At 36.7% G+C, this 20,060-nt stretch overlaps 1 protein-coding gene across 4 annotated transcripts in view; it reads left to right on the top strand.

Moving 5' to 3' along the window:
* ANAPC1 (anaphase promoting complex subunit 1) overlaps nt 1–20,060 on the top strand; it is a 103,880-nt gene that overhangs the window by 8,961 nt on the left and 74,859 nt on the right. For 2 of the 4 annotated variants that reach the window (XM_025453957.3, XM_049095417.1), the window contains exons 8-17: nt 1,270–1,415; nt 1,639–1,859; nt 2,697–2,903; nt 5,401–5,496; nt 6,905–6,995; nt 7,085–7,150; nt 11,020–11,154; nt 14,644–14,784; nt 15,525–15,585; nt 17,514–17,701. In XM_025453957.3, the coding sequence (XP_025309742.1) occupies nt 1,270–1,415; nt 1,639–1,859; nt 2,697–2,903; nt 5,401–5,496; nt 6,905–6,995; nt 7,085–7,150; nt 11,020–11,154; nt 14,644–14,784; nt 15,525–15,585; nt 17,514–17,701 (1,352 nt within the window). The remainder of the gene's footprint in view (nt 1–1,269; nt 1,416–1,638; nt 1,860–2,696; nt 2,904–5,400; nt 5,497–6,904; nt 6,996–7,084; nt 7,151–11,019; nt 11,155–14,643; nt 14,785–15,524; nt 15,586–17,513; nt 17,702–20,060) is intronic. The other 2 variants (XM_025453958.3, XM_035700514.1) reach the window with 2 other exon arrangements.

The following is a 20,060-nucleotide window of genomic DNA, read 5'->3' as shown; positions in this document are numbered from 1 at the left end:
TGAGTATTTCTAGATGCTTATCTTAAAAAATTTAAATGTGGCCAAATATGATAGGTAATTATAAATAATGAGGACTTGGAAACTGAAAAAAATACTTCTATATATATATATTATTTTTTTTTTTTTTTACCGGTTTCACTTGTAGTACTTTATCCTAAGCACATATTCTGAAATTCCACTAAGATTTTAATCTTCTGTATCAGGGCTTGGCAAACTGCAGCCCATGGGCTAAATCCAGCCAACAGCTTGTTTTTGTAAGGCTTATGAGCTAAGAATGGTATTTATCTTTTTAAAGAATTGTAGAAAAAAACATTATGCAACAGTCAGTATGTGGTTCACAAAGCTAAGCTATTTATTCTCTGGCCTTTTACAAAAACGTTTGTTGATAATTCTATATCATATTGGTAATGATTACAGACTATCTAATTACACACATTAGAGCCTGTGACTGAATGGTGTGAAGCCATTATTGATCATGCTTTTGAATAATAATGATCTCAGGAATTACTTACTCATAATGTTAAGTAGAATATAAAACTGAATACAGTGTGATTCTAATTTTGTAAAAGCATAAAAAGTATGTATATGTGTAGGAAAAAAACACTACAAGGAATACTCCCTAATATAGTGGATATTTTGAGATGGTTGAATTACGAGTGATTTTTATTCATTTCTTTATAAAATACCTCTCATTTTATAAAATAATTATTGAAAATTAAAAAGTATTTTAACAGAGGGAAGCATTTAGGAAGCTGTCAAATAAGGTTATAGATAGAAATCATTTCAGGGTACTATAGAAGTAAAAGTTAAACTCACTAGGGAAAACTTATTTTGCATGTATGCTCAGTAAAAGGTGTACTGTTCAGCTGTGTTTGAATAGTTATTATAGAGGACAGATTTCATAGAGAAGAAAACAGTCAAGAGGTCAAACTTGGCAGAATAGTTGATTGCAGTTTACAGGTCAGCTGTTGGGTGGTCACGGACCTTCTGCCTGTGGCCGATGGGACATTGAGTGAGCATACATCTTTAACATGTAATTGCATGTGTGTGAGAATGAAACTGGTAATGTATTTTTATCTTATCTTTACGTATCTTGAGGAAGTTGATGCCCAAAGTAAATTTAAAAATTCAGGGTGATTCTATGTTAATGGATTTTGTGTCTTAATTGGCTGAATTTCTCTTTAGGAATTACAGGAAGTCACTTCATAAAGAACTGTTTTTACAAAGTTCATTGTTCAATACCTGATCATTTCTGTTTTATCTTTAAAGGTCTTTTTGGTTCATCAAGGGTGCAATATGTTGTAGATCATGCAATGAAAATTGTTTTTCTCAACACTGAGCCCTCCATTATAATGACCTATGACACTGTTCAAAGTTTGCATTCTGTGTGGGCTCTCCGGAGAGTCAAAACAGAGGTAAGGATAAAGGCAAGTCACATCTTAGTAGGAAAGGATAGCTAACACTGAAAACTTTCACATGTGTTTGGGAGAATCATTTGTGAAATGCATTGAGCTTTATAGGAAAAAGGAAATATTGTGTCTTTAATAACTGGCTTCTACCCTGAATTCTCACCAGGAAATTACCCTTTTAATCTAATTATTGCCTTTTTTTCCCCCCTTCTCATCATTTTGACTTAAGGAAGAGAATGTTGTCTTAAAGTTCTCTGAACAGGGGGGAACCCCACAGAATGTGGCCAGTAGTAGCTCCCTCACAGCACACCTCAGAAGCCTCTCCAAAGGAGATTCTCCCGTGGCTTCACCTTTCCAGAATTACTCCTCCATTCACAGTCAGAGTCGCTCGACCTCCTCACCCAGTCTACACTCTCGTTCACCTTCTATTTCCAACATGGCAGCTCTAAGGTGGGAATTAAGTGTGGAAGTGTTTCCTTGTTTTAACAGGATCTCCCAAGAAAGAAATACCTTCTTTTCAAACTTTCTCTTATTGTTACGAAAGATTTATGATCTCTGTTGACAGCTCTTGGGTATTTTTTTTTACAGAAAATAGTAATTATCCCAGTTGTGTTACTTTTACTAAGTAAAAGCTAGTTTTTTTTTTAAATGAGTCCTATTTAGAAGCTGGCTGTGTTTGCAGTAAGATTGGTTGCCTCATTACCACTAAATGGCAGCAGTTTGATGAATATCAATTGCAAAAATATTTTGCAATTCTTTCTTTCTTTCTTTCTCTTTCTTCTTTCTTTCTTTCTTTCTTTCTTTCTTTCTCTTTTCTTTTCTTTTCTTTTTTCTTTTTCCTTCCTTCCTTCCTTCCTTCCTTCCTTCCTTCCTTCCTTCCTTCCTTCTTTCTTTCTTTTTTGTTTGCATTAGCTTTTTCATTTTTATTAGTGTATACCTGGTAATATGGGGACATAGTTTTGTTGGTATGTATGTATCTGGATATATAAGAATATAGTTTGGACCTTTTGGAATAATAAAAACAATTCATGTTCTGAGGCAGAAAATGAACTAATTTTCAGTTTTAAAAGTAAAGGATGAATTCTAACAACAATTTTAAATCTTTGGAACGTAATAAAGCACATTAGCGTGAACCATTTAAGTAGTTTTTCCCTTAAAAAAATATTTCTGACTGGGATTATGCCATGAATGCACTTGGTACCTAGAGTTTTAGAAATTGTGATTGCAAAGTATGTTCCATCAGTCTGCCTTGTTAATTGTGATGCCCTTTCTCTGTTTGTTTTGCAGTCGTGCTCATTCTCCTGCCTTAGGAGTGCACTCTTTTTCAGGGGTGCAGAGGTTCAACCTTTCAAGCCATAATCAGTCTCCAAAGAGACACAGTATTTCCCACTCTCCAAATAGCTCTAATGGCTCCTTCCTTGCACCAGAAACAGAGCCAATTGTTCCTGAACTTTGTATTGACCATTTATGGACAGAAACGATTACGAATATAAGGTTTGGGATATATATTTTTATATTCGAAGAAAAATGTGGGTAAAAGTCTTAAAAAATATTTAGTGTTTTACTTAAGGTTTCCTTTTAATCTTTTAATATAACTAATTATATAAAAACATAAATATTAAGGCTACCTTAGTTTCAATAGAGGATATTAATGATATTAAAGTGATTATAAAAGTATTCTCTTATCATTTCTTATTTCTTCCATAGTAGTAAAAATCTCTCAGATTTGAGGTGTTTGATGTTTTAGGGAGAAACAACTAATTTCTGTATATTAAGAAACTTGGGATTTTATAGTATTTTTAAAGTTTTATCTTTATGTTAGTTGAGTGTCAGCTGTTTTTGGGAAATGCAGCTCAGATCTCTGTTCTGTGTGGCCTTTCTATTATTTTCTCTTTGATCATTCATTAATTCAGCCAATTCCAGTGTGTGTGCTAGTGGCTGTGGGTTAATAGGTGTTCCTCTCCTGAAAAAGAGACAGCTGAAGGTTGGTGACACAGAGGCACTGCCTACTTTACTGATAGGGCCTTGGGAAGATGAATAGGTATTTGTTGGGGAATAAAGGGAAAAAGGACACAGTAGGCAGGGCGATCAGAAGTTCAGAAGTATGAGTATGTAATATGTGCAAATACTCTCTGCTTATCCTGGAAGGAAGGGCAAGGTTTGAGAAAGGGGAGGCTAGAGAAAGATTGCCCTTTAGGGCTGCTGTATATGATAAAGGCTGTTAAGAAGGTGCTTTATATGTATGGGTCATAAACTCAGAGGAAAGAGCAAAGCAATAAATGTGGGAGTTGTTGGCTTATAAGTGGTGATTTGGGCAAGAGAGGTAGATTGGAAGTCAAAGAGTGTGTAGATGTTGGTTTCCTGGAAGGCCTCTGGATGAGTTTGCATTTGGCAGAGGTTCCAGTAACGTAGCATTATATAGTAATCATGTGCACGTGTGATGTATAGGACTTTTCCTAAAGAGAGGGTTTTAACATTCATTAGATTCTCATAGGGGATCTGAGTCCTCCAAATAATTGATCTGGTGGTTGTGAGTCAGAAGAGTGCTAGAGACTAAAGTCTTGGAAACTTAAGATTTTGGGGGTAAAAAGGGAAAAAGAGACAAAGCTGGAGAGGTCAAGTGGGAGAAGCAGCAGAAGTGTCATGGAACACTGGAAAAGAGAGCCTTTCAAAAAGAAAGCTGCCAGTATTACCAGGTGCTGATGGGGGTGGCACTAAGTGATGAGCTCAGGGAGGTGGTATGTAGGTGGCAGTGAGTTCACTGGTGACCTTGGCCGGAGCACTTGGAGAGGGGCTGTGAAGTGGAATGGGGTGGAAGAAGTGAATGGGGAATGAGGAAGTGAACATTGACATACAGATTATTTTAAGGATTGCCTTTGAATTGGGATGAGGAAACAAATTAGAGGGAGTCTCAGGGTCAAGGGAGAATTTTCTTGCTGAATTACATTAGAGAAAATTAGTCTTTGAGACTAAATATCTTGGCATGTATCTCTAAAACATAAGAACATCTTACCACAAGGCCATTTTTATACCTAGCCAGTTAACAGTACTTTATATCATTTATTATTCAGTCCATCTTCATATTTTAAGATTTTTATCTTAATATGAGAGAGTAGGCTGCAAGGACTATATCCAAAGTAGGGAAAGCATTGAAAATACAGGAGAGAGGAAATGACTGATAGAACTAGGAACCAGAAAGGAGCACAAGTGGAGAGATTAGCCTTGGGGAGAAAGATGAAAGGCAGTGATGGTTATTAGATACATAGAGAAGAGGTTGGGCTCAAGTCCAGTTTTCTCTGTGATGCAGAAGGCAAATGTATGTTGTTAGGGGATAGGTATAGTTGGAGGAAAGTAAAGCTGTGAATACAGTGTTGAAGTAGCTTCTCTGTTTTTGTTCCTCATAAATAAAAATTTCCTATATTTAAAAATCATTTGTCTTTAAATATTTCTTGCTAAATTGAATATATTGCAGATCCTTATTTTACAGAATTATGGTCTTCTGTACCAGATTTCCAGAAGGAAATCTTTGGAAATTAGAGATATGATTTCCAAAAAGAGGGATGAAGTAGAGCCTAATCTGAGAGAGAGAGGTTGGTTAGGTTAGGGTGGAGGTGACGTTATAAGAAATGTGATACCTTACACCCTTTAAGGGATAGGAATTCAGGTTTGCAGCTTTAGCAGTAGGTAACTTTAATTATATGGAATTAAAAAGATCATTGATAATGATTAAACTTATTATAATATATTCCCAGAAAAGCTGTGAAATGGACTCAGAATCAAAGAACTAGAAGGAATCTTAGAGATCAGGAAGTTCCAATCTTTTTTTTTTTTTTTTAGGAAGTTCCAATCTTAGAAGTGTTGTGGGGTCTTCAGTGTTACTGCTTGGCCCAAGTAGTTTTAAGATTTCTTGCAAGATATTTTCATCAGTAGTTAACGATGGCAGATTTTGGAACCAATGTTGACAGATATTTTATTAATGTATCTACTACAGAGAGAAAAATTCACAGGCCTCAAAAGTGTTTATTACATCTGACCTATGTGGGCAGAAGTTTTTGTGCTTTTTAGTGGAGTCTGAACTCCAGTTACGGTAAGTGCGTGCATATACTTCCCCTGATTTTTTGTAAATAAACTTAGGGCTGCTTATTCTTTTTTTCTTTTTTTGACTTAAGTAGCTTTATTGAAGTAATTTACATACCAAAAAATTAACATGTTTTAAGTGTATAGTTAAATGATTTTAGTAAAATTACAGAGTTAATGCAACCATCAGTACAATCTGGTTTTATAACTTTTCTATCCTAAAAGTTTGATTTACAGTCAGTCTCTCTTCTGATTTCCAGCCTCAGGTAGCCACTCTGTAGGTTTTCTGCATAGTATATTTGCCTTTTCTGGTGGTTTTATGGAATCATACAAAATGTAGTTTTTTTGTGGCTAGTTTCTTTCACTTAGCGTAATGTTTTTTAGGATCCACCATGTTGTAACATATATGAATATTTTATTTCTCTTGCAGTGTAGTAGTCCATTATGTAGATACATACATCACTTTATATGTTTATACATTCATCTGTTGATGGACATTTGGTTTATTTCCACTTTTTGACTATTGTGAATTATGGCCCTGTGAACACTGGAGCAGAAGTCTTTTGTCTGAATATACATGATTACTTTTTTCTTGAGATATCTAGTAGTGGAATTGTTGCGTTGAACACTAAATTCATGTTTAACTTTTTAAGAAATTGCCAAACTTTTCCAAATAGGCTGCATCCTTTTATATTCCCACCAGAAATCTGTGAGGGTTCCAGTTTCTTTATTGTGTTGTCATCTCTTTGTAGCTATTTCTAGTGGATATGAATTTGCATTTCCCTAATGATTAAGATGTTGAGCATCTTTTCATGTTTTTATTGGCCATTTATCTTTTTAGGTAAAAATGTGAATTAAGATCTTTTGTCCACTTATTTACCTTTTTATTTTGAAATAATTTTAAAACATAGGCAGTTGCAAAATAGTAGGGCGGGGGGGGGCGGTCCTATGTACCATGCACTGTTTATCCCCCGAGGTAACATCTTATATAATTATAGTACATTATCAAAACATGGAAATTGACATAAGTAGAATCCACATACCTTATTCAGATTTCATCAGTTTTACGTGTACTCATTTGTGTTTTTATATGATTCCATGAGGTTTTCTCACATGTAGATTTCTGCTAACATAATAGTCAAGATACAGAACTTCTTTATTACTTCAAAGATGTCCCTCATGCTACTCCTTTGTAGTTCTATACACCATACCTACCCACCCTCATCCCTAACCCCTAGCGACCACTAATCTGTTCTCCATTTCTGTGATTTTGTCATTTGAAAATGTTACATAAATGGAATCATAACAGTATGTAACCTTTCAAAATTGGCTTTTCCCAGTCAGCATAATACCTTTGAGATCACTGTAAGTTGTTGCACATATCAGTAGTTTGTTTCTCTTTTTATTTTAAAATTTAGCTGTGTAAAGTTTCAAGAGAGTAATGATAAAACTCAGCTCATCTTTGGCTCCATCACCAATATACATGCAAAGGATGCAGCACCAGTGGAGGTAAATGCAGGCACATTTCTTGAAAAGTTGAAAATTACTATGTTTTATGATTTGCACAGATTGGCAAATAAAATTTTTGTTTCTCTCAGAAGATAGATACCATGCTGGTCCTTGAAGGCAGTGGAAACCTGGTGCTGTACACAGGAGTGGTTCGGGTAAGTAATAAATAGCATTTCATCCTTTTGTAGGACCACTTCCTTGATGATTATTTTTTAATGTTAATTTAGTTTAATATTAGTGACCACCTGGCTGTAGGATTTAGCAGATTTTTCTAAGAGTTGAAAATGAAGTCTCCAATTAAGGTTGGTCCCAATGTGGAAACCTAAGACAAACCGCTATTATGGATTGGTGCTATGAATCTGGCACAGATGGGGAACCATAAAGAGTATAGGTAGATTATTAAAAAAAAATTAAAAATAATTTAACCTGAAGTTTTATAAATAATGTAGTTTTGAAATTGATGTATGGGTAGCTTTGTCAGGTTTCCAAAAGTTTTTGTAAAGTTTCATTAAATGTGTAATATATTGGCCATATATATATATATATATATATATTTTTTTTTTTTTTTTTTTTTTTTAAGATTTATTTGTTTAGGATAGAGAGAGAGAGAGAGAGAGAGGCAGAGACACAGGAGGAGGGAGAAGCAGGCTTCATGCCGGGAGCCCGACGCGGGACTTGATCCTGGGACTCCAGGGTCACGCCCTGGGCCAAAGGCAGGCACTAAACTGCTGAGACACCCAGGGATCCCCAGCCATATATATTTTTTAACAGTTGTGAAATTTACATACATAATTACGTAAATTTTAAAGATTTAAACTATGAAATTTAAATACACACATACGCACACATAATTTGAAGGCTAATGGAGTGCCCCTTCCTATGACTACTGTCCAGATTAAGAACTAGAACATTGCCAGTATCTTTATAGTCTGCAGAGTGTTGTTTCCTTACTGCATCCTCATCTCCTTGCCTCCCCCTGGATAGACACAATTCTGACTTTTGCAGTAAATCTTTTTTGCAATGTACAGCATGTTTTACTGAGAAGTAAATTGTTTAGTTTTTCTTAAATTTGAATTTTTATATAAAGGAAATCATACCATCTAGTCTTCTCCAGATGTCATTATTTTCTTCAACATTATTACTATTTTTAGATTTACCTATGTCCACATGTAGCTGTTTACTCATTCACTGTTATGCAGTAGTCTATTGTATGGTTATACCAAACTTTTACTGTTTTGTCATCACTGGGGGTATTTATTTTGCTTCTGCTATTTCCTCTAGTAACACTTTAAAAAAAATTCTTTTTTTTATTTTTTATTTTTTATTTTTTTTATTTTTTATTTTTTTAAAAAAAAATTCTTACACGTGTCTCTTAACCTTCAGAGTATATGCATATTCAACTTGGCCATGGGCCAAATTGTCCTCCAAGGTGTAGGTTGTACCAGTTTACAACATCTCCCCTTACTCCTTATCTCCAGCAGAGTATGAGAGTACTGAGTACTGCTTTACATTCTTGTGAATCTATATTACTATTTATTTTTTCTTCTTTTTCTCCCCCCAAATTGGTGCCTCTTTAAAGCCAGGTGATAATGGAAGTCTAGGCACCCCACTTGGCCTTTGCTGACATGACTGAGAGATGGGACACAGTTGTTCCCATGGTGTTTGTCTGGAGTAGGTTGCTTACTGCCTCAAAGTTTTTTATCTTGTTAGGCTATTCCTTTCCTGACTTTCTTGGCCAAGGAGAGCAGTATTTCTGGGGCCTTTTTTGTTTGTTTGTTTGTTTGTTTGTTTGTTTTTTTGTCTGCTCTCTTAATGAGATTGTGGTCTGACCCAACTTTTTTGCTACCCAGAGGCCAGCCTGAGAACTAAATGGTGTTACAGATCAGTATTTAGTTCTCAGATCTTTTACTGTGTCATTGTTGGTCAGTTTCACACATGGCTCACTCAGAGGCCTGCCCAGGATTTTATACACATATTTAAGAAATCCTTTTCTCTACTTACTTCCTTTCTATTTTTCATCTCACTCCCTAAATGGGACAGGGAGGGGTTACTGCCTTGTTATTGCATGGTGGGGGTGGAACACAGTACTCCACCAATAATTTCTGTGGAGGTTAGAAGGGGAGAGGTATGCTGCCTTATTATTGTAGAGTAAGGATGAAAGACAGTGTTCCTCCCCCTTCATAGTTTTTGTACACCATTGGGAGGTGTAGAGGCGCTGCCTCTTGGCAATGAAAACAGCAGCACTCTGTCCATAGTCTTTGTACCTGCAGTGCCTGCTGAGGGGAGGAGATACCACCTAGTTACTGCAGGGCAGCTGTGCAAAACAAGCTTGGCCCACAGTCCCTATGCTCAGGGAGGGATGCCACCTACTTCTCAAAAGGGGAATGATAGAACTCTGCCTGTAGTTTCCAGACTGTAGCTCCAGAGGAGACTGAGGACTATTGTTTTTTTTTTCTTAGTGTTTCCTGGAATGGGGCAGGTACGGTGAAGATGTCTGTCTTGCTTGGTTCCTCTTTTTCTGACACTTTGTCTAAAAAGAACGAGGTTTCCGGGGCATCTGAGTGGCTCTATGGCTTTTTTTTTCTTAGTGTTTCCTGGAATGGGGCAGGTATGGTGAAGATGTCTGTCTTGCTTGGTTCCTCTTTTTCTGACACTTTGTCTAAAAAGAACAAGGTTTCCGGGGCATCTGAGTGGCTCAGTTGGTTAAGTGTCTGCCTTTGGCTCAGATCATGATCTCAGGGCCCTGGGATCAAGCCCTGCATCAGGCTCCCTCCTCAGGGAGCCTGCTTCTCTCTCTCTCCTGGCTGCTGCTCTCCCTGCTTGTGCTTATGTGCACACGTGTACACATGTTCCCTCTCTTTCTCTGTCAAAGAAAAAAAGAAGAGCAGAGTTTCTCTTGGTTTGTACCTGTGGCCATTTCTGGGTTGCAGGCCCTTTGAGAGCTCAAGGCCTGTTACGGAAAAGTGAAAGAAACAAAAACACCTAGGGAATTCAGCATAGGTTCATTTTTGGTTCTCGTGTCCCTAGCCAGTGTCTTCTTTTCCTCACCTTTCAGAGTCTTGCATTGCATTATAAAATCTGTACAGATTCTATTGTAAATAGTGGGAGGAATAGAGTGAGATGTACTTACTCCATATTTTCGTTAACTGGAGGTCTCTGTAGCTTTTTAAGAACTTTATATATACTGGTTCTCTCTCTCATTTTGTTTTCTAATCCTGAGGATTTTATTCGGGTAACTTTTGTAATTTTATTAGCTTTTGGGTAGTATATGGACATAAATATGGATTTTGTTAGAATTTCACTTGAGTTCTGAATATTTCCTTTGAGTCTTCTCAGGAGTTTTCAGCTTGTGTGGGTGTGAACCTTTGTTGTGTTTCTCCTGAAGACCCCACAGATAGCCAAAATAAGGGGTGGTTAGCATGGGTTGTAAACTCACTCTTTTAATGAAGAATTTATATAAAGTTTCTTGAGGAAGAAATATTTGAGAGTTTATGAGGGAAGAAGGCAGATTATGAGCTCAAGAGCAGTTTGGATTATATTGGGATTTAATTTCTGGAGCATCAGTCAGTCTCATTTATTTATTTTTTTTTTAGCCCCGTGAAGGTAATTGATCATTCTCTCTGTCTGGAGATATTGTTAACAAGATTGTTGCTTGTAGTCTCTGAAAGTTTAATGTCTCTGCTGTTTATACCACTAATATGGTAGGAAAATGCATGATACATGGAATTTTGTATAATGTTCTGACTGTATTAGCATTCACCTACTTTCCTGCCAGAAATAAGTCTTTAGTAATGAAGAGAAAGAGTCAAACCAAGAGAAATTATACCAAGACATTTGTAGTTGGATGGTTGGAATTAATAAAATTTTAATTCTTTTCATTTTTTAGATATGTTTGGAATATTTCAAAGCTTATTTAAAATTTGGAATATTAAAAGAAATTAATGCTTATGTGCCATAACATTTTATTTAAGGTTATGATACATTAAAGCCAATATTTTTTTCTGCATCTTTGTATTGCTTAAAGGTGGGAAAGGTTTTTATTCCTGGACTGCCAGCTCCTTCCCTGACAATGTCTAACACGATGCCTCGGCCCAGCACTCCACTTGACAGTGTCAGTACTCCTAAACCTCTTAGTAAACTACTTGGATCCTTGGATGAGGTGAGTAATGAATTAGGTACTGTCAAAAAAAATTAGAGACTCTTTTTTTTTTTTTTTTTAGATTTTATTTATTTGAGATAGCAAGCAAGAGGATAGAGAACATGAGCAGGGGGGAGGGGCAGAGCAAGAAGCAGGCTCTCCATTGAGCCAGGAGGCCAATGTGGGGCTCCATCCCAGGACCCTGGGATCATGACCCGAGCCAAAGGCAGACCTTAATCAACTAAGCCATTGGGGGCCCCAAAATTAGAGACTCCTTTTTTTTTTTTTTTTTTTTTAAAGAAAGATTTTATTTATTCATGAGAGACACAGAGAGAGAGAGAGAGGCAGAGACACAGGCAGAGGGAGAAGCAAGCTCCACACAGGAAGCCCGATGTGGGACTCTATCTCGGGTTTCCAGGATTATGCTCTGGGCTGAAGGTGGCACTAAACCACTGAGCCACCCAGGCTGCCCCTAGAAACTATTAATCATAGGAAACAAAAGGAAGATTGGTGGAGGGGAGGGGGGTTGGGGCGGTTGGGAACCTGGGTGATGGACTTAAAGAGGGCACATAATATAATGAGCACTGGGTATTATATAAGATTGATGAATCACTAAACTCTTTCTGAAATTAATAATGTACTATATGTTAATTTAATTTAAATAAAGAAATAAAAAAATAAGTAAAATTTTAAAAATGTGCTAGTGTTTTAAAGAAGTTTGGTTCAAATAGTAGTTCTTCCCATGGTTAACTCTTTTCTGTTTTAAAAATGACAGAGTTGGGGGATCGCTGGGTGGCTCAGCGGTTTGGTGCCTGCCTTTGGCCTAGGGTGTGATCCTGGGGTCCCGGGATCGAGTCCCATGCTGGGCTCCTGGCATGGAGCCTGCTTCTCCCTCTTCCTGTGTCTCTGCCTCTCTCTCTGTCTATAATAAACAAACAAACAAATAAATAAATATTAAAAAAATGACAGAGTTGGAAGTTAGCTAATACTTGTAGGGTATACATATTTTCAAAACAAATGGTTCAGTGAATGTATTGACCTCCCTTGTGATGCGTAAGGTATTACAGAGATGAGAATGATACATTCTTTTTCATCTAGGAACTTCCTAATTGATTTGGATAGAACAGATGTATTATCTACATGAGAAGTTATAATTTAAGATAGACTATTAAGACTTACGAATGAGGAACAGAGAGTACCACAGCAGATCCACTGATAGGAAAATATATCCTTATGGGTTGATGTAGCAGAACCAGAGGCTCATGTCTGAGGGGCTTGTCTGACTTGGTGCAGACCTTCAGGATAGTAGGCTATCTGTAGATAGAAAGGGGTATTTGGGGCAGAGAGGAATCACATGGGAAATAGGTGTGAAAGCAGGTAAGTACAGAACATTTCTTACACATATTTATATTTCCATTTTGTAGCATATAAGACTCAAGGTTGTGGAGTGAATGAACGCTTGTAAAAGTACAAGTAGCCTGTTGGGTGGGACAGGGCAGGGAATCGGTGACAATATCTTGTTTTTGAATGTTTTCTATGTGCTAGGCACTATTCCAAGTGTTTCATTTGTATTAACTCATTTAATCCCTTAGAATGGCTTTGTTGGGAAGATACTGCTCCCCATTTTATGAATGGGTACATGGAGGTATAAGAAGGTTACTTGTCTAAAGTCATATAGCTAGTAAGTGTTAGAGCTGGGATTTATACTCTTACTAACATGTTCTTAAAGGCAGAGAGGATGAAAAGGTTTTTATTCTAAATGCTATCACCAGAACATTACAGGATTTTGAGGTTGGAGTTACAAATGCTAGGCTCTGTGTTTTATTTATTTATTTTTATTTTTTAAAGATTTATTTATTTATTCATGAGAGACACAGAGAGAAAGAGAGGCAGAGACACAGGCAGAGGGAGAAGCAGGCTCCACGCAGGGAGCTTGACATGGGACTCGATCCCGGGTCCCCAGGATCACACCTCAGGCTGCAGGTGGCGCTAATAAGCCGCTGTGCCACCGGGGCCGCTCAGGCTCTGTGTTTTAGATGTATATCTTGGGACTTAGACCTAAGAGATTCCAAGTGTTTTCTGTGTTAATTCAAGAGATGCGAAGGGGATCTGAGTTATAGCAACAAATTGGAAAGGAGGGGAATGACACGAGAGGTCTGGAGAATTTGAAATGGCAGAGTCTGTAGTCTGATTGGTTTTGTGCTGTGCTGGGAGAAAGAAGTGTGGGTAATAAGGCTCAGAGTTCTCTGAGCAAGCTAGGTGGATACCCATGCATACCAAGTTAGGAATCCTGGAGAAAAGAGTTCTGTATTTGAGACATTTGAGTGCAGATGTTGAGGGGAAGTTGAAAGTGGAGATTGGTGCAAGCAGTTGATTGTATTGATCAGTGTCTAAGCCCTGGTTTTATTTTTTAAATATGTGCAGCATTGAGTTCTTTCCCTTTAAGTCAGGACATTTGAAGAACTTTCAAATGGGAGCTGGAGAAGTGTCAGGGTTTTGTGTAATTTGGAAGAATTTTTGTGCTTTAAAACGTAAAATGGTTCCTAACTTTTTAGAATTCCATTAACCCAGGAATGGTTAATATCTCTGGTAGCCACGGGATCACAAGATTATAGTATTACACATTGGCCAGTGGCTTTCTATGCTTCTGGTTGATTGTGCAACTAAGATTCAGGACCAGTGGAACTCAGTTTTTTGTGGCATCTGTGGGAGGAGAAGCTAAAACATAATAAATAATCTTATACTTGATGGGCTGGCAATGTCGACAAGATATTTACTTAAGAGATGCCCTATAATTTGAATTTGGGAATACAGAAAGAGTCAGTGGTTAGGACTGGATCTAAAACTGGAAGCATCTACATGTAAATAGTAACTAAGATCATTTAAGTTTTTTGTTTGCATATCTACAGTCAAGCACGTAAATGTTCTCATGTTTTCAGAACATAACAGTTGCCTATAGGGGAAATACCACTATGTGCTTATCTTAATCTTGTTTCTTTTCTTTCTCATTACTCTCCTTTCTCTGGGGTTTTAAGATCCTCGAGTCATCTCTACCTTGGCTGCCTCAAGTTATAGTTTATGTGTCTACCTCTGTAAGATTGCCGGAAGTCTCCTTCCTCTTAACAGTGGCTTTCCTTGTACACTCAGTGTATCCAAGTTCCCTTCCAAATCCCCATCAAATATTGCACATGCCAAGACCAGGAAAAGCAGTGTAAGAATTTCCGGCCACCTCCTTATGACGCCCTTCTTTCTCTCCTAGATCTTGGCCCCTCGGGTTTAGGTTGTTCCATGGCTCTCCAGTGCTATTGATCAGAGGTTTTGCTATATTACTGGCCTCTTCTAGTTGCTTTAGGTGAGGTCTTGGTCTGCTGTAAGGTACTTCATCACATCCAGAGAAGAATGATTTTAAATCATTACGTACAGTTGTTAGATTATGTACAAAAAGAGATTTCTTTAACCATAATTCATCAAAAAATATTTCATATGTGTTGTATATATGACTTTTTACAGGTGGTTCTGTTCTCCCCAGTTCCAGAACTGAGGGATTCTTCAAAACTTCATGATTCTCTCTATAACGAGGATTGTACTTTTCAGCAGCTTGGAACTTATATTCATTCTATAAGAGACCCTGTCTGTAACAGAGTAACTCTGGTAAGTATATTTATTTTTAAAAGATAAGGTAGTTCTTTAAAAAATATGACTATCAAATTTGTCAGAATGCAGAATTTTGTCTGAAAAATGAAAATATTTTTCATGATTTTTAAAATCTCTTGCAATGTGTCATTTTTTGGGTACTATTTTACTTTAGAAAAATTTTTAAAAAGATTTGATTTATTAATTTGAGAGAGCAGCGTGCTAGCACAAACAAAAGGGAAGGGTAGAGAGAAAGGGAGAAGCAAGCTCCCTGCTGAACAGAGTCCAACATGGAGCTCCATCCCAGGACCCCGGGACTATGACCTGAGCCAAAGCAGATGCTTAACTGGCTGAGCCACCTAGGCGCCCCCTAATTCTGCTTAACTTTTCTACAGTTGCTTTATTATTAAAAAATTACTGAAAACAAATCTTGTTACAGTTGAATTTCATATTGACAGGATTTTTGTCTTTTCATTAGAAGTTAATCTTTTTTAGTGCCGGTGACTCTTCGTGTCTGTATAAAAATTAGACATTCATTAAAACAACTTTTGGAAATTTTTTTAAAATAAGCACATTTATAGTTTCTGAAATTTGAAAGTATTTAGTTCCAGTTGAAAAATAATTGTTTTTCATTTATTTTATTGAATTTTGCTTTGACAGGCAGTCTTGTAAAGCATAGCCATTTTTAAGACATTCAAAGACTTAAAATGCACAACTTCTGTTTACTTGCTCTTGTTTATTTCCATTCTTTTCCTTAGGAATTGAGTAATGGGTCCATGGTTAGGATCACTATTCCTGAAATTGCCACCTCTGAATTAGGTATGATTGAAGTCAGACCTCACTTCCATTTATTCTCAGATTGTTAAGATTTGTGCTATTTGCTGATTTACAGTAGTAATTGGGATTTTAAAAAATCTGTTGTATTTGAAGCCATGGGATTGCAGAGAGGCTGTGAAGAGCTGGGGAGCTCTTTTTATTGTCTACTCCATGTGTGCTCAAAGGCTAGGGGTATACTTGGAAGATATGCTAGTTCTGTTTCCCTGAGATATCTTATGTTGAAGAATGCTGTGCGGTGAGATCATAATATATGGACATGCCTCTTGCAAGAAAATCTGAGAAACAAGGAAGCCTACGCAACTAAAATAGTTTTTGGCATATGTGATGGGTTTTAATCATACAATGAATCTCTCAATTGTTAGATAAATTGAGAAATTAACATAATTGCCTTAATTGAATAAAACTTAATATTGCAGCCAAAATCAGGTGTATTTCAATAAAATTGAAAATTGAGTCTGCTGAAATTATTGAAACAATTTGGGAAATACTAGGTGGAAAATATTTCTGAATAGAGAATAGTAAAGAAAACTTTAATTTGAAAAGATTTGTCAACAATTGTAGTAAGTTAAGAATGTGTAAGGAAATTCACAACATTTATTGGTTTCAAAATCTAAGTGGCAAAGCAAAGCGTTGGTAGATTGTGTGATTTCTGGAATTTGATAAGTAGGGTAGAATGACTTTTCCATTTTAGGAAATATCTTTCTTGGTGTGGTAAAATGATGCTATGAGTAGGTATAGAGATACCTTGATTTTCTAAAAGGTGCTTAGCCAATAATTTCAAAGCCATGTGCCTTAGAAGTATAAGCCTGAACAAAATATATAAAAACAAATAATGGATTAAATAAAATAAATGAAAATGGAAAAAAATCTTACTCTCATCAAATAGAAGTCACATAAATTTCTATCCTTTATGTATAAAGCATTCCTCGGCCCCTCAAGCAGTATCTGGTTTACACTTATTTTGGATTCAACCATGACAAACTTGGTTTTTTAGTTTTCTAACATTTATTCTATTTGACTCTAATCTTTGCTATATGTGTACACACATAGCAAATTGATGAGAGAAAGGATGTGCTGCTGAGGATGGGCCTGGTGACAGTGGCAGTGGGAAGGGAAGAAGAGAATCCTCCAAAGAGAAGATGTGAGAATACAAAAACATTGCAGTTTGGGACCACTTACTATAAAAAGCAGACCCAGGCCTCTTTAGGACAGTAGCCTGACAGTGTAGTTCTGTGACTGCTATTTCCACAATGGCACTGAGTCATTAAGGAAGGTAATAGTTATGTAGTATTGGCTGATCCATTTGAGACAAGAGCATGTAAAACATTTATATGGTGTCAGAAATAAAAAGTGAATGGTGTCAGAAATAAAAGTTGTAAAGTTTTGGTTAACAGGAATGTTAACTCACTGAGAACATCTTTTAGCAATAGTTAAGCATTTGCTATTTGAGGTTGCATATATTGAATATTACATATTTACTGAAGTATTTCAGCAGTATTTTGTATGAATTTATTCATGTAGGCATTGTATATTTTTGATAGAATGACCTTTAGTTTATTGTCCAAACTAGAATATTTTTGAGAGTAAAATGGGATGCTAATAGTAATTGCTGGAGCAGTGGGTATAAATCAGTTCTATCTCAGGTAAGGCGGACTATTGGTTGTCTTATTTCTGATCCAGAATCAATGAGTGGAAACCTGCCTGAGACCTCCTACAAGCCGTGTTGAATTCAGTAGTGGTTTAAGTTTCAAATGATCGGCAGGGAATGTTTGCATCCTCCTGGCTCCGTAATGGTAGTTCTCTTTTCAGAGTAAATGGCCTTTACACAGAAGTTAGAAAATCTTTCTTATTAAAAGGGGAAAAAATGGAAATATTGGAAGCATACTAAAATTAATCTTTGCTTTTAATAGTACAAACATGTTTGCAAGCAATTAAGTTTATCCTGCCAAAGGAAATAGCTGTTCAGATGCTTGTTAAGTGGTACAGTGTCCACAGTGCTCCAGGAGGACCCAGTTATCATTCCGAGTGGAATTTATTTGTGACTTGTCTCATGAACATGATGGGTTATAACACAGACCGCTTAGCATGGACCCGAAATGTAAGTACATATAATTTCTTTTTTCTGAGTTATTCTTGTGTTACCAATGTAATGTTTGCATAATTGGTAGTACAGTATTTAAGGTATATAATGGAGCAGTTTACTGAAAGGTATACCTTAATCAACAAAATGATATAATACTAAGGCTTATTCTATCTCTATGGTAAATCACATGTCATTTAATATTTAATAATAACATTTTACTACTAATTATAATTATTGAGTTTTATAACATGGGAAAGCATGTTTTGATTATAATTTCTCATTTCATCTTTGTAAAATGACTGCAGGTTATGCTAGGATTAGTAGTAATCATTTTGGTTTTATTAATGAAGAAAATGAATCACAGAGAGATCACAGACTGGTAACTTGCTCAAAACAGGGCCTAGACTAGGTCTTCTGATTGATGGCTTGCTGTTGTTCTCTTCAGCCCAGACTGTTTTTGCACACAAATTACTTGGTCTGTGGGGAGGAAGGTTTGATTTGAGGGCGATTTAGAGGGCTTTAGCCTAAGTATCTACTCTGCTAATGATGCAAAAGTATATTCCTAACCCTCCACTCCAGAAGCTTTCTTACAGGTCCTTAACAAGTGATTTACAAAACCAGTGTCTTAAGTATTGGTGATTCCTTTTGGCTCTAGAGAGGTCAAGGTCCCAGGGCAACCTTGCTTGGGTCACTCTGAAGAAATCCCTCTAGAATACACTTAACGTTTGTCTCGGTAATTCAGCTGTACCTGTCTGTATATTTTAGTCTTATACTAGCAAATCCATTTAAAAAATCATTTTTTTCTTCATTATGAACATACGTGCTTACCGTGGAAAATCTTGAAAATGGAAGAATTAAGAAGAAAATACTACTACTCAGATAACCACTCTGAGCATCTTTATATTGCCTTTTAGATTAACACGATGTAAATGAAAAGTTCCAATATTATTAAAAATTCTTAGGAAAAAAACCCTCATTTTTATCATCTTCATAATAGGCTGTCATGTGATTTTATCATTAACCAACTGCTAATAATAGAACATTATTATTATATATTATATAAAAATGTTAAATCACTCTCCCTTTTTCTAATTAGGAATAACTTGAAGGAAGGCTCTAGTCATTTCCTAAGAATATATAACCTTAGAAGAGGTATTATTAGGTCAAGTAATTTTCAGAAAGGGTTTCCTGTTGACATTCTCACCAGCTTCATTTAGAAGTGCCCACTTCACTACAATGTTGATTTGTGGTTTGGTGAACCTTTGGAAATTAGACATTTTTCTTTTTTTTTTTTTTAAGATTTTATTTATTTATTCATGAGAGACACAAGAGATAGAGAGGCAGAGAGAGACACAGGCAGAGGGAGAAGCAGGCTCTATGCAGGGAGCCTGATGTGGGACTTGATCCCAGGAATCCAGGATCACACCCTGCACCAAAGGCAGATGCTCGACCACTGAGCCATCCAGGCGTCTCATTTTTTCTTATTCCTAAGTAAATGGGAACGGTTTTTTCATATTCTCATTGTTTGTTTGTTTGTTTATGTATGTACGTATGTACGTATGTAGGCAGGCTCCATACCCAACATAGGGCTTGAATTCATGACCCTGAGATTAAGAGTTGGATGCTCTACTGAATGAGTGAGTCAGGAGCCCCACTCATTGGTCATTTATAGTCACTATTTTTTGACTTGCATTTCCTGTCCTTGTCTATGTTTCATTCTTTTCTCTGCCAGTAACCAAAGTAATCCTGTCTGACAAAGTCAGATCATGTCTCTGTTCAGAGACCTCCAGTATCTTCCCTTCCCAGAGTAAAAGCCAGAAACCTGCAAGGTGCCATGTAACCCATCCCTGTCTTACCTTTCTCATCTTATCTCCTCATCCCTGCCTTGCTCACATTGTTCCTAGCTGTCCTCCTTCAGTTTCTCTTCTTGGAACATACCAGGCATGTTCCTGCCTCAGGGTCTTTGCACTTGCTATTTATTAACTCTGGAGGAAAAGCCTTCCCCCAGAAGAGAAGCTTAGGCCTTTTTCAGATAGCACCTCAGTGCAGCATGCTCTGTTCATTCCAGTGGAATTGTTACCTCTCCCCATGCTTTTTATCCCCTTTACCTGTTTTATTTTTCTCTTTGTGCTAATTAAATATGCTGCATATTTTACTTAATTTATATTGCTCTGTGGAGTTGTTACCTCTCCCCATGCTTTTTATCCCCTTTACCTGTTTTAGTTTTCTTTTTGTGTAATTAAATATGCAGCATTATATCTAAGCAGGAATTTTTGTTTAGTTTTGTTTTCTATCCCTAGGCCCTACAGTAGTGCCTGGCATAGATGGATGTTCAGTGAATTTGTTGAATGAACACCCTTTTGCGTCTGAATGA

The sequence above is a fragment of the Canis lupus genome, chromosome 17 (assembly GCF_003254725.2).
Source record: "Canis lupus dingo isolate Sandy chromosome 17, ASM325472v2, whole genome shotgun sequence".
Lineage (NCBI taxonomy): Eukaryota > Metazoa > Chordata > Mammalia > Carnivora > Canidae > Canis > Canis lupus.
This window is presented reverse-complemented; position numbering and strand designations above follow the sequence as displayed.